The sequence below is a fragment of the Mercenaria mercenaria genome, chromosome 4 (assembly GCF_021730395.1).
Source record: "Mercenaria mercenaria strain notata chromosome 4, MADL_Memer_1, whole genome shotgun sequence".
NCBI classification, from domain to species: Eukaryota; Metazoa; Mollusca; class Bivalvia; order Venerida; family Veneridae; genus Mercenaria; species Mercenaria mercenaria.
In genome coordinates, this window is record NC_069364.1 from 19,187,759 (window position 1) to 19,205,197 (window position 17,439).

At 34.4% G+C, this 17,439-nt stretch overlaps 1 protein-coding gene across 1 annotated transcript in view; it reads left to right on the forward strand.

Moving 5' to 3' along the window:
- Positions 1 to 457: 457 nt before the first annotated feature.
- The window catches only part of LOC123551122 (transient receptor potential cation channel subfamily A member 1 homolog), a 136,838-nt gene continuing 119,856 nt past the window's right edge, over positions 458 to 17,439 (forward strand). Inside the window, exons 1-2 of the mRNA XM_053542065.1 lie at positions 458 to 694; positions 10,278 to 10,464. Coding sequence (XP_053398040.1) covers positions 510 to 694; positions 10,278 to 10,464 — 372 coding nt within the window. The 5' untranslated portion in view covers positions 458 to 509. The remainder of the gene's footprint in view (positions 695 to 10,277; positions 10,465 to 17,439) is intronic.

Below are 17,439 nucleotides of genomic sequence, written 5' to 3' on the forward strand. Positions count from 1 at the left end.
GTCGTACATAGGAGTTATTAATGTCGTACATAGGAAGATAATAAATCGTGTTGCAAAGGTTGGAGTTTGTTAATCGTATGCAGAAGTTAGGAAGTCGTACGTAAGAATTACCATGTCCTACAAGATAAGTAGGAGTAGTGCCTAGGAGTAAAATAGTGTAAGGTAGGAGCTTTTATGAGAAGTACAAACTAGGCATAACAATTAGATTTATTAAACTTCCTAACTGAAGCGGGGTTTGCGTCTATCGTATATGTCAGACTTTTACTTATTACAGCTTCAAAACAATGTATGCCTGTAACAGTTATGAAATCCATAAAACTTAAATGAAATATAATCATGACTTGTATGGATTTGTTTGATTTCATACGAAACATTGATATGCTTTGAACATAATGATGTTTCATATATGTTTCCTTTATTCGTAGAAAGAGCGTCTCTTACTGGAGCAGACGTACTTTGAACTCTATGTGAATCCCATACTGCTACTTTCTTTAGAGGACATTTATGAAATGTATGACAAAACTAAATACCACTTGCTTCACTACTTTGTCATTGGCAGAAGTATGAAATTACTTTCATCAATACTTGAAAAAAGTCTGACAGGCGTGGACAACAAGGATGATGAAGGAAGATCAGCACTGCATATAGCTGCATTACTGAACTACAGTGATATAGCAACTGAACTCATAAATAAGTAAGTAAAACGTGCTTGCTTTTTATGTTTTACAGATAGACTCGGGTATAGTCTTCATATTGTCATATTACGTCATGACGTCATTACGAATGATACAAATGTACATTGATAGATAAGACAAGCCTGGTACGAACCTAGCCAGTCAGAGCCATAGGTTATAGGTCAAAATGCAGTGCTATTCCTTTAATGTTTGGAATTCGGTAAAAATGGTTAAATAACTACTTAATATCTAAGCTAAGTCCAACGATATATTGGAGCCATTCTGGCTGGTCCTTTTATCAAAGCATGTTGGTCGGGACAGGCAACCTAAGTTCGAAAGGCTCGAAAGGGCATACAGTAATCAGACCATCCGTCCGGTCGGTCCTTTGTCCGTTCCCTTTGTTTTCGATTCATAATTAAAGAAAGTTTCTGAGCAGGACTCTAAAAGTTGGAAGAAGGTCGGTCGTGACTAGTCAACGACTCCTTTGGTTTTAGTTACTAAGTTCGCGGTGATCTTGAGCTGAAAATTGTATTTCAATTGATAACTGAAGAACGCTTAGGACTACAGACGTCAAATTCTATAGGATAATGTTTGTTTTCTGTGAATGACTCCTAGTTTTTGGTGGGTAATTCAAAGGTGAATGTTTCAGAGACCTTTAAATCAAAAATTATTTCCACTCAATAACTAAAGAACGTATTTGCCTACAGCCGTCAAACCTTATAAGATGCTAATAATCTCTATTGTTTTGATGGTCAAAAGGTAGAAGTTCCAAATTATTTGGTCAAAGGTCAAACAGTCTTAGAATTTCGTAGGATAATCGTCTGGCCTCCTCACAAGACAAATTCAACGCCCCAAGTTAGACTCGAGTTCACAACGGTGAGGGGCAAGTGATTTGAAGTCAGCGACCTTGACCACGCAGTCACAAATGCTCCCTGGTCTTTTTCTAGGGGTCACTAGGTCAAGGTCAAGGGTCTTGTTGATCTTGTGATAGAAAACAGTTTCCACTCATACACTGTTGAACATTTTGGCCTCAAGTCGTCAAACTTCATAAGATAAATGCCTATGTTGTTAGTTGAGGAACCCATTTATTTTGGTTGAGTATGTCGAATGTCAAGGCCATAGTAACCTTAATACTGAAAACCTTTTCCACTTAGTAACTAAACTATGCTTAAAGGTGGTTGCTTTTTGTCACTAATGTATTTGTTTAAAACTTTAATAACTCATCATTTATACTCATTTCTGCTCACTAAGTTCTTAATGCATGTCAGATTTTTGCTGGGAATATTTATGAATTTGATGTTCCTGTTTATCCTTTTAGCATTATTTAAGCATACGTATAAAACATTTTGTCTAGGTAAGAATTAAACAAAAGCACAGTTATATTAAATTTGTTAAAAGTTTGCCTTGACAAGTACATAGTTTGAAAAACTTCATTAGAATTGCAAGTTTATGAAATTATTATTACATCATTTTGCCTATCTTGGTTGCGCAGTCAAGAAAGATTGAAAATAGGTACAGTCCGAAGCTACGCGTTGTTTTAAAACTTGCCTATTGTTTCTGTTGTTTCAGGTAGTTGAAATGTCCCAATATTTATCAAATGCAAATCTTAAACTAGAATTTGTACTTTTTTCCTCAGGAAACAATAAGAAACATTAACCACATTTTGCATATTACATGTTTTACCCTTTCGGACGATTCTGCCAAATATCATGAATTCGTCAGGATATTTTATGTTGATGTGTACGCCCAACTTTAATGCAATAGAAACAATAACATGTAAAAACGAACATGTAATACTAACAAAACTTGTAAAAAGATAGAACACAACCAAGCAGAATAACAGCAGACTAAGTTTGATTTATTCTGTTTTTGAGTCGTAATGAAATGTGCAACACCTCTCACGTCCCCTAGCACCGGTGTAAGCGGAAGTCTGTTACATATACATATATAAAGGACAAGAAAATATAACAACACTGAATAAGCCTTTATACGAGAATATACTTCAAAACAGGGAATAATGTGGGCAAAATCATAATTAGGACCAAGACGTTTAAGAGAACATATAATTTTTTTAGCTTCGGTTTAAATCCAGTGAGAAGTAACTGGGCTTGTTCTTGTCGCCATTTCATTCTTTACATTGAGAATACATTTGATTTTCTTTAGTGTGTATAATGTAAGATATCTGATTAAGTTTGATACAAATTAACATTATATTTGCTGACTTTCAAACACCTCATTTGCAGCAATGGGCTTAATTATTTCTAATGTTGTTTAAGATTTCTGTTTCGAAATACAAAATGTTATGTAATAGAAAAACAAATTACAAAAGCTATGAAATTGAATTGTTTGTGTCCTTATCAAAATGGTTAAATCGTAATTTACTTTATTTGTTTAGTAGTTTGAAGCTAATTTTCCTGTTTAAAATGTTTAACTGTTGGATAACACAAAAATGTTGTTTGCACATGCGAAAAGTGAAATGTCAAACCTATGTTCGAAAAGCAGCTAATCATGATTAAGTTTTGAAAATTAAAAAAACTGATCTAGTTTTGTTTTTAGATGTGGGTTCTTGAATGTACGAATTTACATTTTCGTACAATTCAAAGTAAATTTTAACAGTGGAAAAATGTATGTTTTTAACAAATGTTATTTACCCCAATTATAAATACTGTTTACCTAAAATATATAAACAAATTTTTGATGACAAAACATACTGTAAATTTTTAACAAATGAAATATTAGATGAAACGTTTATATCACGTGTATCATTTTACTTATGCCTCAACATAAATGGGCAAAAGTTGTCGATTAAGGGTAAATGCCTATGTATATAGGGCAAAAGTTTTCCTACTAAGAGAACTTATTTTAACTCTGTGTACTGACTGAGAATCAAGTTTGAAACGGAAAATATGTATCAAAAATCATAGGTACCCAGGCTTTATCTTGAATTATCTTCCCTTGAAAGTAGATTTTTTTCAGTATTTTCCGACGTTCAAGGGTCATGACTAAGGCTGGGTTCCTTTTTTCTGAATGTATTTCTTTTTTTATTTGATTCGCTGTCAGTAAAAAAAAAGGTTAAAGAAGAAATTCTTTCTGTAAGAAAATTTTTGCCCCATGTCAATATAGAGACTGTTGCAAATGTCCTTAACTATGAACATGACAAAATGATACCGCAAAGGCCTGTTCTTTCCCATGGACCGAATTTCTTGAAAACTTGCGTACTGACTGCAATTGAAGTCAGAAACCGAAATAAAAATTAAAACGCACAGTTCTCTTGCTTTGATCTAGAATTATTTGTCTTTGAAAACTGAATTTTTTAGTATTTTCAAGGGCAGATAATTCAATACCAAGCCTGTGTAGCTATGACTTTTAATAAATATTTCCGTTTTGAACTTGATTCTCAAACAGAACACAAAGTTTAAAGAAATTATGTCCGTAGGAAAATGTTTTCCCTATTTACATATAGGCAACTGTGGCATTTAACCCCTAATTACACGCGTTAAAACAACATTGAAATATCCGGTCACAATTAAGTGCATAATTGCACACATTTTATTGTAGATAATTATCGATAATTGAAGACATAATAAAAATATTTGTATTGTACATATTTTTTATTAATGAATTTAAGGTTTCGATGGAGGCCTTGAGAAACAAAAATCAAACAACACCAAATCATAGAAAGAAAGAGTTGTTTGACATGAAAATTGAACAGCATGTAAAACATGTATATTACTTTACGAAACAAGTGTCAGTATACTGATATAAACATTGAATTCCGGAAAAGGGCTGCCTAAAGGGGCTCCACTTCCGGACAGTTAAACGCCTTTAAAAACTCACCATTTTCAAAGAACAGTTACACATGTTCGTTTTGATGCATTTGCAATAGCGTGCGAGTGGTGAAATTTCGCATAACAAGGTGGAACACAGTTTTCAGCAATTGTTTATCTTTATTTCTTTACAAATGGCATTCATTTTCAAAGGGAGACAACTGTTCCCGATTATTTTAAGTACAAATGGCATTCATTTTCAAAGGGAAACAACTTTTTCCGATTATTTTAAGTAATCTTTGAGAAAAAGTTGTCTCCCTTTGAAAATGAATGCCATTTGTAAAAAAAAAAGATAAACAATTGCTGAAAACTATGTTCCACCTTGTTACGTGAAATTTCACCACTCGCACGCTATTGCAAATGCATCAAAACAAACATGTGTAACAGTTATTTGAAAATGGTGAGTTTTTAAAGGCGTTTAACTGTCCGGAAGTGGAGCCCATTTAGGCAGCCCTTTTCCGGAATTCAATGTTTATATCGGTATACTGACACTTGTTTCGTAAAGTAATATACATGTTTTACATGCTGTTCAATTTTCATGTAAAACAACTCTTTCTTTCTATGATTTGGTGTTGTTTGATTTTTGTTTCTCAAGGCCTCCATCGAAACCTTAAGAAAAATCGGAAGTCTGTTTGTGTCACTTTTCATACATTGAGTTGTATATATAGTAATGTTTCCTATTTCACGTGTTTTTATTCTTATTTTATATAGCCAGTCTTACACAATGTAAAAGTACATTGACAAGCATACATCACATTGACTTTATTGTGACCCGCCTTTTTCGAAGAAAAGAAGGGGGCATAGAAATTAGGTGCGTCCTTCTGTCCGTCCGTCCGTCCGTCATATTTCGTGTCCGGACCTTAACTCGGCTATCAATAAAGTGATTTTGATATAACTTAGCACAAATGGTCCCTTAATACGGCAATGTGTCAAGCACAAGATCAAGTCCCCTAACTTCATGGTCAAGGTCAAATGTTTACAAGATCTGTTTCATGTCTGGTCAAATATTCAGACATTCATCAAGAGATATTGAAATAAAACGGCACAAATGATCCCCATGATGAGAAGACTTGTCTTGCACAAGATCCAGATCAATATCTTCAAGGCCAAGGACATACTTAGAGGTAAAATGTTAACACGGTATGTTTCTTGTCCGGTGCATAACTTATTCATGAAGATATTTTGAAATACTTTTGCACAAATAGTCCACATAATGAGACGAAGTGTCATTAGCAAGACCCAGAACCTTTGCTCCAAGGTCAAGGTCACTTTAAGAGGTCACAGTTTTAGAGCATCAGTTTCATGTATGGACCATAACTATACAATATACCATTTGTCAAGGGATTTCAAAATCACTTGTTTCCAATAATAAAAAGATATGTCACTTGCGAGACCGAGCCACCTTTTATCAAAGGTTAAATGCACATTTAGATGTCAAACAAAACATGTCATTTTTCTGGTCTTGTCAGTACCTTTACTTTGCATGGATGAACTTTTAAGTAACTTGACACAAACAGTAACAATAACAAAATGATGTATTGCATTTTAGACTCTGACCCCCAGATCAAGGTCAAGGTCACCTAGAGAGATAAAAAATATGGGTATTTTTTGTCTGTTCTGTAAAGTTTCATTCAAAAATGTATATTCAAATAACTTAATATAAATATTCCCCATTAAAAGAAAATGTGTTCGGTGCAAAGGTCAAGATCATAGGCACCCGACTTAAGTTTTTTTTGTTAGGGCATGAAATCACTACCCTTTTTTAAAAAGAAATACTATACATGTGTCTTTTATCAGTTTTCCCACTAACGTAAAAATGAAATCATGTAAAAGATAGATTATTTGTATAAAATCTATTAACAATTATTGATCACCGGAACAGGATAATATTGACCGAGGCGAATATCACATCATATTCAATGGCTCAAGAGTCAATAACTGTTTTATCATATGAACAAATATTTGTTGCAACAAATTTAATGTTTGAAAGTTAAAATGACTGTGTGAAACTTCTATTCCATTTTCAGAAAGTCATATTTAATGGGGAAAACCCACTAACCATTAAACATAAAATATACATTTTGAAAGCTGATGCGCGGTTTCGGCCAATGAAACTGAGGTTATTTTAGAACATATAATAAAGGTAAATGCAGCACCATTATTATTGCAATAATAAGATATGTAGTGCAGTTCTGCATGGACCAACACTGGCATTTACTTCCTTTGTTGTGTAATTTAAAATCACGTTTCATTAGTATCATAATGAAAATGTAATGCAATCCATTTGTATATTAATTGCATACATTATACTTGTAATAATGTTTTCTTTCCAATTTAAAAATAAAATCACATTAAATTTTAAACAATATATATTATATTTGAAACCATTCACCAGCTGTAGATTTCCAGATATTTTCAAACTACATAATGTTTTTACATAGATTGTATGTATATGGTTATATACGTTGTAAGTATATTGCTCCCTAAGTCTTTGTAGAAGATGTTGTATATCATGCAATGTTCATAGGCGGGAGACGTATATAACTTTTGTTGAAATAATAAAAGATTGGTAATTCAACGTTTAAAACGCACATCCTTAGTTTCATGTATGTCATTTGTCATGAGTATTGTCAAAATATTTCATATAGAAATTTACGACCAACGGCGCGTTTTTATCTGATTCACTGAACGTGCCATATCATGCGCGATTTAGGAGTTGTGCCCCCCTGAGCTTTTACAAATTGCAACATGCTATTGAAAGGTTTCTTCAGATAACTCCTCTTGCAGTTTTCAAGGAATCTGACCCAAACTTACAGATATATGTGACTCGTGACAATTTAAATTTTACAAAACGCTATTATTTTCACTACGTTTTTCATGTGACCTAACATATTGAAACGAAAATATATTGGTACTAAGTTAGGTTTTGTATATTTTGAGGTTATACATGTGCTACCGTATATTCAAGTATGAACATTCCGCTTTGATAAACGCATCCGAATACTACCGCACTTATCGCATATAGTTGTGTGACAGGATGGTCGAACCGGGGACAGAAACTATACGAACAATTTGATACTCATTACAATATTTACAGGCTTATTCGAGTCCGATATTTTTAATACAGTTTCAAAGTGACGTTTAACAGATGTTTCAGTTCCACTTGAATAGAGTGGCACGTTAAAGATTTAACACATTTAAAATACTGTCCAATCAAATTGCAAAAGCGTTGATGCCATTCTGGCTCCCCATATCCGGTGGTTGTATCCCTGAGCTATCTCAGTCGTTTACAAAGATCAACAGCTTGGCGGTTAAGGCCAAACCATGGAACGTAGAGTCTCAGCGCAGGGAATTCACATCCAGGCGAGGTGTAAAAACCACGGATATATCTCTTCCCGGTCGTGAAATCACCAGGAAAAGTGTCGTCTGGTGGAAGAAGCTAAAATATATATTATATGGTAATCACCATAGCAAATACAAATAAAAGTACAAACTGCTACACCTCATTAATAATACGTGCTAGTTATACAAAGTATGCGTGCTATTAAGTTCATACCTCACTTGAATACAATACGTCACTTGATACTTCTATCAATTCTCATGTTACTTACTTACTAGACTAACTAAAGTTAAAGTATGATAAAGATATGAGAAAATTATGCTGCAAAATTATAAATAAGAGGATGATTAACTGCAGCTGTTTTTGTTTTCAACCACAAATTAACATAATGCAATACGAATTAAACATTATACAATATCTGGTATGAGCGATAACTCTGTATTATCGACTACCATGTAACAAAACAGACACTTTATAGTTACTCAATGCACTGCCACACAATATTTTTAAATTGCAATTAATACATGTATTAAATATACGGTACTATACTTGTAAAACCATACATTTATAGTATAACATACAATACAATGCAATGCAGTACCGGCGTTCCATTATTTACAACGAAACAAATAATAAATACGGTTTAGGAGGAAAATACTTGCTAAATATCACGTTACACAATTTTCAATATTAATTTTACAACTAATACAAATGAAACATCTTAGATTCCTCTTTCGAAAAAAATAATTTACAAAAGTCAGAAAAATTCAATAAATTAGCCTGACAACTAGAAACCAACTAATAGCTTGCTGAAAAGTAAACCTTATACAAAATTCTTTAGAATGAACAAAAAGGTACAAAATAAAATCATAATTAAAAATATACAAAATTCTAACAAATAAACTTCTTATCTCGATCGCGCAAATTTAATTTCTACAAAGATTAGAATAAAATAACCTTCTGTCAGTGGGTAATGTGGTGTGCGCTAAGCATATTTGGTCAATTTAAATGGTTATGTCCCGCCAAATATTGAATTTTACACGTGCGTCACAACACGACGCGAACTCGGACTATTACCGCTGGAAAATACATTGGACAATTTAAGGCCCGTTACAGTGGTGTTGGAGATAAACACATAAATTTCTGAAGTTTAAAAAATATTAACTTCTTTATTACTGAACCGAAGTTAATGAAATGTAGATGGAAAATGTTTAAAAACATGGGAGGTATTTTGACATTTATCTCAATAACTAAAATGTCTTTCTAAATAGCTTTATGACTTTTAGCACGTGTAAATGTTGAGTTCTGCTCAATCCGGGGCTAGAGGGCGTGGACGGTAGAATGCATTTCCACTACCGTCCATGAACAGGCTCAATCAAACCGAGCCTGCAACATTTTCGTTTTTGTCGTGTTGAGCGACCTGCGAAGTTTCCACTTTTTTCTATTTTATACTACAGATACTTTGAGACCCGTATATCAGTTTGTGACAAGTTGTTAGGATATAATGTTCAACAGTATACTTCTGTCCGCCACACAACAGATAGACCTACCCCTCCTATTTACAAACGTAAGAGAATGTTGTTATGTCATTAACATTCGGCAATATATTTGACGACCCTTGTTACAACACCGACGTTAGACATAACCTCCTGATTATTATAATTGTATGAAACCGGTTAAAGATTAAATTCTTTTAAATACCCGCAGAGGAGTTGGTTATTTTGTAATAACCCGTTTAATTTATTTCTTCCCGTACCGTGGATTTTCTTATATACATGTATAAGTATTTCTTTTATTCTATTTTCTTTCCGTCTAAGGTCATACATGTATCTGATACCTTTGTAAAATTATTTCGGTAATAGCGAACTCGCTTCATACGAATAATCGGTAGATACGAACACATTTTTGAAGTCCCAATTAGCTTAAATGTTATAATTTTCCATCTTTTGATACGAATTAATTTTAAAAGTCTGCGGCCATTTCGCCCTTGTTACGCTTGACTAATTAGTAGTTTGAAACTGTACAGTGTTGATATTTAATCAAAGTAAATAAAATGTATTGGAAATAATAATATTGTCAACCTTTTGCCGCACGGTAATTGGACAATAGAGTAGTTCACAGTATTAATTGTAACTTAGAATTAAGTGGTTGTTTTTATTCGTGAACAGCCATAAACGATGTTGTCTGATTCTGTATAATAACTGTAAACACATACGGAGAGAGTTTTCAAAAAAAAGCTTACAGCTTTCTACTCAATCCTATATGTTTGTACATTTAACAATTTAGTGTAACAGATGTAATTATGTTGATAAAATACTGTTTAAACCAACTGTAAACACATTCTTTATCATTGTAACTTGCCTTCGGCAGGGAAATAATCCCAAAACGTATTTCTACAGAATTAATTATATTACCGGCATTATCTGCATATTTCAGGCATGCTGATATAAACTTGGCAGACAAAGTTGGTATGACGCCCCTTCTCTTTGCTGCCAACTACGGCAGTTTGGAGGTGTTCGAGATACTTCTTCAGAATCCTGCTACTACTGTAAACGTGACAGCTAAGAATAAAAACTCTGTTCTGCATTTGGCAATGAAGAACAACAACACTAACATATTAAAAGTATGTTTCTTAAATTATGTGTTTATAACAAACAAAATGTATGTATAGTTCAAGGGTCATTCATTTTTCAACGTTATATCTGTTTGATGCACGCGATAGTTATGATCTCAAATTTATATACGTGTACTAGTAAGTTAAAAGTCAAGAATGACTCGGCTATTGATAGCAAACTTTGAAACATCCGTGAATTCCTTAATACTTAATTTTCTGTTTGAAAACAAATATCAATTGACATTGAGTGTAATAATAGTCACGAAAATAATGAATTTATCTTTTAATCCAGTTTATTATAGAGCGTGTTTAGCGCTTGAGTTAAGAACAAGAGCACTATCATCTAAAAAAGGTATGTTATGTTATAGGACACACTACTGCTTCTATACGAAGCACGATTATATGCTGGATAAAGAGATCAAGTCTAAACTTGACATAGTTGAAAAGTGCACTCCCACTGCAACATTCGTAATGTTGTGACACCCAACACCACATTCGTTAGTTGACTGTCTAACTTTCAAATTACCTTGTCCGGACGACTTCTATGTTCTCTGTAAGTACTGACCTTGTCCGAACGACTTCTATGTTCTCTGTAAGTACTGACGTGATTCAGTGAAACCATGTTTTAGAAACACAGCCCCCACCTCCCCCTGTACACGACACGGACGGACGCACACGACAATAACACAGCCGGGCACCGTCTTAAAACAATCAGTGGCAAAAAGAAAAAAACACATGCGAGCTTAAACCGGTTTATGAAGCAATAGCCTAACTCTTAAGTCCCGCCATGTTCCAAATTTACAGGACAGTGCAAATATAAAAATATCCCGCCAGGTAAATACCTAACGCACAGTGGCAACAGAAGGCATGGGCCAAAACATACAAAATATACCTTGTAAATTCATATAAAAACTAACATTAAGAGCTAAGAACAAATGTACATGTACTCAATGCCTTTGTAGAAGACAGAGCATCAATTTTATAAACCCGGGTTTTGAAATAACAGGTCGTATTATGAAATCGCGGTGTCCGTCCGTCCGTACATCTATACGTCCATATGTCAACATGTTTCCTTTCTGGACTCGCCAAGTAATATAGCTTATTATAAGCTTTCAAACTTATCAATATATTATATTATTATTACTAAGCACTACTTAAAGAAAGATTCGATTTGTTTTTGCGAACAATAGATCAAGGTCACTGTGACCCGGAGACTGCAAGTGTTTTTTTTTTCGGATGCTAAGGCTCAAACAAGCTTAAATACCACTAGAGGGGGATCTCTATATATTTTTGGGTAAGTTGTTCATTTGGATGGTGACGAATCTATTCACAAATGTAATCTTTTATTACATGAAATAAATAATATATTGCTTCGTTGTTACAAAATGATACATGATTTTTACATACTGAAAAAAATGCCAAATTTATGAACTTTGTCCATCCATCATATTAGAACATATTCTTAAGAACTTCTAATCATTTCTAAAGAATTATTTCAGCATGTTTGCAATAAAGAAAACAAAGATCAAGTAATCATTTACTAGAAATCAGATATCTTTGAATCGTAATATCTGTAGGCTTAAATTATTGTTTTCGTTTATTTCTGGCGATACCCACTCACTCTTCACTAGTGGAATAGTATTATGACCGTAGTTTAAATACTGAGACTAGGTAAAACGTATGGGAAATCATTACCAGCCAATTTGGAACATCAAAAGGGAAGCAATTCCAAAATAATGTAATATTATAGGTGACAGGCATTTAAATCGGATAAATGAAATTATTCCAAAATTGTCATACAAACTAGCTAAAGCCTTCATATTGCTCATATTTTGATAGCTTTAACTCACTTAAATGATAATTTTGGTCAAATGCTTGGTAGCCATTCTATACTTTATTAGATCACCTATAGTGCGTATTATTTGACCTGGCGGGGCGAGGTTAATCTCTGGCTTATGCAAAAAATGGTAAGGTGTAAGGTAGATAACCAGATAAAATATCAGGTTGCCGAATATACTACATATCCTGCACAATAATGCAGTGGACCGTCGCAGAACCCCGCCCCGCCAGTTCGATTACAATGGACTATAATTAAAGTTAGTTTCACTGTCAATAAAATACGTTATCATATTACACTATTCAAAGTAAAATAAGTACCATTTCAACATATCTGCCTTAATCAAATATGTACATATGAATGAGATATAGCTTTGAACATGTTGGTAGTTTTAACAAAAAATCACCTGATACTGTATTAATTAAATATCTTACATATGATTTTACAGTGAATTGTTACCAAAATGACGATCTGCAATACATTACAAGTACAAACGTCGATAAGCTACAACTGTTCTTCTATTCAACATTATGTTATGTATATGTCTTTTTCCCCTGAGGCAAAACAAAGGTTGACGTTTTACATTAGAACTAGACCCTGGAGTATAAAACTTGTAGATGTTTATGAACCTTTCCTGTATTTCTTCATTGTTTATGAACCTTTCCTGTATTTCTTCATTATATCTAAATATTACCAGTTTAAATATTTGATATTTTGAAGAATTATTTGAAGGATTCATATTAACATTTCTGGATTTAAAAAGTTATCTTTGAAGAGAGGAAAACCATAGACTGTTATACTTTTGAATCTAGTATTTCATTTAGATTTTTTAGCCTAAATTTATAAATTATTTTGTATTTGAACACTTTTTTGGCACAGTATACATACCAGCAGCTATCAATTTGACGTTTGATGTTGTCAAGTTTGTGGCTGGGCCATCCTAGGAGATGTTCAAGTTAGCAAAGAAATCTGATTTACTTCTGCTTACAAAGCATCATAACATTTCTGAAGTACAGTCTTCTATGCTCAAACAAGAAATTAGGAATATTATTGTTCAGTATTTTATTGAGGAAGACATTTGTTATTTATCTTCTGAGTCACTTATTGTTGAAACTCAGTCAGATTTAAGATTAAAAGTAATGCAATTAAAGATGGAATTTCAGTTAGAACAGAAACAGTTAGAAATGGAGAGGGAAAGAGAAAGGAAAGAAAGGGAGAGAGAGAGGGAGAGAGAGAAAGAAGAAAGAAAGAGAGAGAGAAGAAAGAGAGAGGGATAGAGAAAGAAGAAAAACGAATGCAATATGAATTTGAAATGAAAAAGTTAAAATTGGCAAGTAGAAGTTCAGACCCTCGAAATCCTTCTCACTTTGATGTCACCAAACATATCAGGTTAGTTTCACCTTTTCAAGAAAAAGAAGTTGACAAATATTTCATGCATTTTGAGAAAATAGCTGAAAACCTTAAAAATCCTAAGGAAAATTGGAGTCTTCATTAATTGGCAAAGCCCGTGAAGTTGATACACAGCTGTCTGTAAAGCTCAAATTGTGATTATGTCAAAAATTTAATTTTGAAAGATTATGAACTAGTTCCGGAATCTTAAAGGCAAGCATTTTGAAATTGCAGAACAGAGTCTGACCAGACCCATGTTGAATTTGCCGGAGTTAAAAAGCAGTTATTTTATAGGTGGTATACATCAAAGGAGATAGGTAATAGTTATGATAACCTTGGGCAGTTAATGTTAACTGAAGAATTTAAAAAGTGTGTTGGCACCAAGGTCAAAACTTTCTTAGATGAAAAACAGGTTGAAAATTAAATAGAGGCTGATAGATTTGCTGATGATTATACTTTAACGCATAAAAGTTCCTTCAACAAACCAACTTATATCAACAAGAGACCCTCTTTTTCACAAAAACAATTCTAGCTTCTCATCTGGTAATAATTCTAATACAGAAAGTTCTCAAAAATCTTAATTTTCAGGTAATACACCTGCGGAAAATACAGGTAATAAACATGATGAAAACCCATTGTCTATACCTACTTGCAAGAAACCTAGACACATTATCTCTCAATGTTTTTCTATAAAGACGAAGCAGTGAAGAGATGAAGCAAGACCTACAGGTCTTACCTCTTTGAAGTCTAACTCTAGCCTCGTACTGATAACCTCATTACTGTTACTGGTGTCAAGGACACCAATTCTGATTCAATTATGGAGGTTTATGAGTCATTTATATCTGATGGTTCTTTACCAGTTATCGGTGATTCTACACAGCCTACTTCTATTTTAATCCTAAGGAATACTGAGGTTTCTCAATTTCTTATTCGTGCAGATGTCCTGCCTTTTCTGAGAAGACTTCTCCTACTATAAATGTACTTATTCAAGGGATGGAGTGTTTTTTTTTTTTGTTTGTTTTGGGTTTAACGCCGTTTTTCAACAGTATTTCAGTCATGTAACGGCGGGCAGTTAACCTAACCAGTGTTCCTGGGTTCTGTACCAGTACAAACCTGTTCTCCGCAAGTAACTGCCAACTTCCCCACATGAATTATCAGAGGTGGAGGACTAATGATTTCAGACACAATGTCGTTTATCAAATAGTCACGGAGAACATACGCCCCGCCCGAGGATCGAACTCGCGACCCCGCGATCCGTAGACCAACACTCTTACCTACTGAGCTAAGCGGGCGGGCTGGGATGGAGTGTGGTTGTGTTTCTGTTCCCCTCCATACAGTTTATGTATCCTCAGATTTGGTTACTGGCATGTGACTATGGGTATTAGACCTGATTTACCATTTAAAGGTGTCCATTTACTGTTAGGAAATGACCTGGCTGGAGATAGGATTGTGATAAATCCACTCGTAAATGTCACACCTTGTTTTGATCATGAACCTGATTCAGTTGAGCAGGAAATTCCTGTCCTTTACCCTTCTTGTGCGTTTACCCGTCCTACGGCTAAGAAAGCCATTGACAGTGATCTAGTGTTAGACTTTGATTTTTCTAATACTATTATCAACGAAACATTTAATTCTGAGACAGATAATTCTGTTCTTCAAATCTGTATGTTCAACAAACAGACTCTGACAACTTCGATGTCAAGCTCACAGCTTCTTCAAGAACAAAAATAAATGACCCTGAAACTTCATTATTATTTCAAAAGTCTGAAAGTGAAGAAGATTTGTTTGTTTGTTTTGGGTTTAACGCCGTTTTTCAATAGTATTTCAGTCATGTAACGGCGGGCAGTTAACCTAACCAGTGTTCCTGGATTCTGTACCAGTACAAGCCTGTTCTCCGCAAATAAATGCCAACTTCCCCACTTGAATCAGAGGTGGATGACTAATGATTTCAGACACAATGTCGTTTAACAAATAGTCACGGAGAACATACGCCCCGCCCGAGGATCGAACTCACGACCCCGCGATCCGTAATCTAACACTCTACCTACTCAGCTAAGCGGGCGGGCGTTATAAGTGAAGAAGAAGATTCACGGTTCCCTGTCTGCTATTTTGTTAAACGTAGGATTTTGATGATAAAATTGCGGCCGCCAGATGTCCCTGCTGATGATGAATTGACAGTTAATTACCAGATTGTGGCCCCAAAATTAATTGTCAGGAAATTCTTTCCCTGGCTCATGAAACGCCCATATCAGGTCATTGTGGTGTAAATAAAACATATCACAAAATCTTGAATCATTTTTATTGGCCTAATATAAAAATATGATGTGTCACAATTGTATAGTGTCACACATGTCAAATGGTAGGCAAATCCAATAAGAAAATACCTAAACCGCCTCGGTAGCCTAGTGGTAGAGCGTCCGCTTCGAGAGCGGGAGGTCGTGGGTTCGATCCCTGGCCGCGTCATACCAAAGACGTAAAAAATGGTACTAGCAGCTTCCTCGCTTGGCGCTCAGCATTAAGAGGATAGTGCTAGGACTGGTCAGCCCGGTGTCAGTATAAAGTGACTGGGTGGGATATCATGCCACGTGTCTACGGCGTTATATTCCAGTGAGGCTGCACTATAAAGTTGGGCATTGTGCTCACTGCTACAAGTAGACACCGTCGTTTATATGACTGAAAAAAATGTTGAAAAAGACGTTAAACCCGAACACACACACACACACAGAAAATACCTAAGGCACATCTTCAGCCAGGAGCAGGGAACCAGTACCTTTAGACAATTAGTGTGTGCTTCAACAAGACTTCCTGAAGCTGTTCCCTTAGGAAATATTAAAGTTAGATCCATTGTTAAGGCTTTAACTAAATTTTTCACATTTGCTGGTCTCCCAAAATCTGTAAAGTCTGACCAATGTTCTAATTTTATGTATAACATATTTCAACAAGTATTACATAGCTTAGGCATAGAATAGTACAAATCTTCAGCCTATCACCCAGAAAGTCAAAGTGCCTTAGAAAGATTTCATCAAACATTGAAAATATGATTCGAACATATCGTTTTGATAAAAGGAAAGGACTGGATGCAATCTGCTCAAACAAAAAGAAATCAAGATATGATCAATGTGCAGAAGAAAGAACTTGTGATAGAGTTTTGGTATTTTTACCTGTTCCTGGTAAACCACTACATGCAAGATATTATGTTCCTTATACTGTTGACAAGAGGTTAAGTGATCCGAACTGGGAGGCGCAAGCAAAAGCAGCTTTGTCTTATAAATATGTTAAAAGAATACATGATAGAAATAACTCTGTCCCATATCTTGTTAGTGTTAATTTATCTTTTAATGAAGAAATTGAAAATTCAGTTGAATATGACTTTGAACATAATTACAACACTGTCAATGGTCAAATAAAACTTCAAAATTCAGACATTCTTCAACACCAGGAGGAAAAACTTTCACAAATGGAACCTCAACAGAGAGAAGAGCTGAAACTACTAATCCATGAATATGATTATTTATTTCCGGGTGTACCTTCTAGATCTGTCAAAATTTTTATGACATTGAACTTACAGATTCTACTTCAATTCAACAACATCCATACAGAATGAATCCAACAAAGCAGAATCATTTAAAAGAAGAAATTCAATATTTGTTGGACAATGGTTTCATAGAGCCAAGTAACAGAGGTATTCTCCATGTATTCTTGTTGCAAAATCTGACAAATCTTTACGCTTGTGTATAGATTACAGGAAAATTGACAGG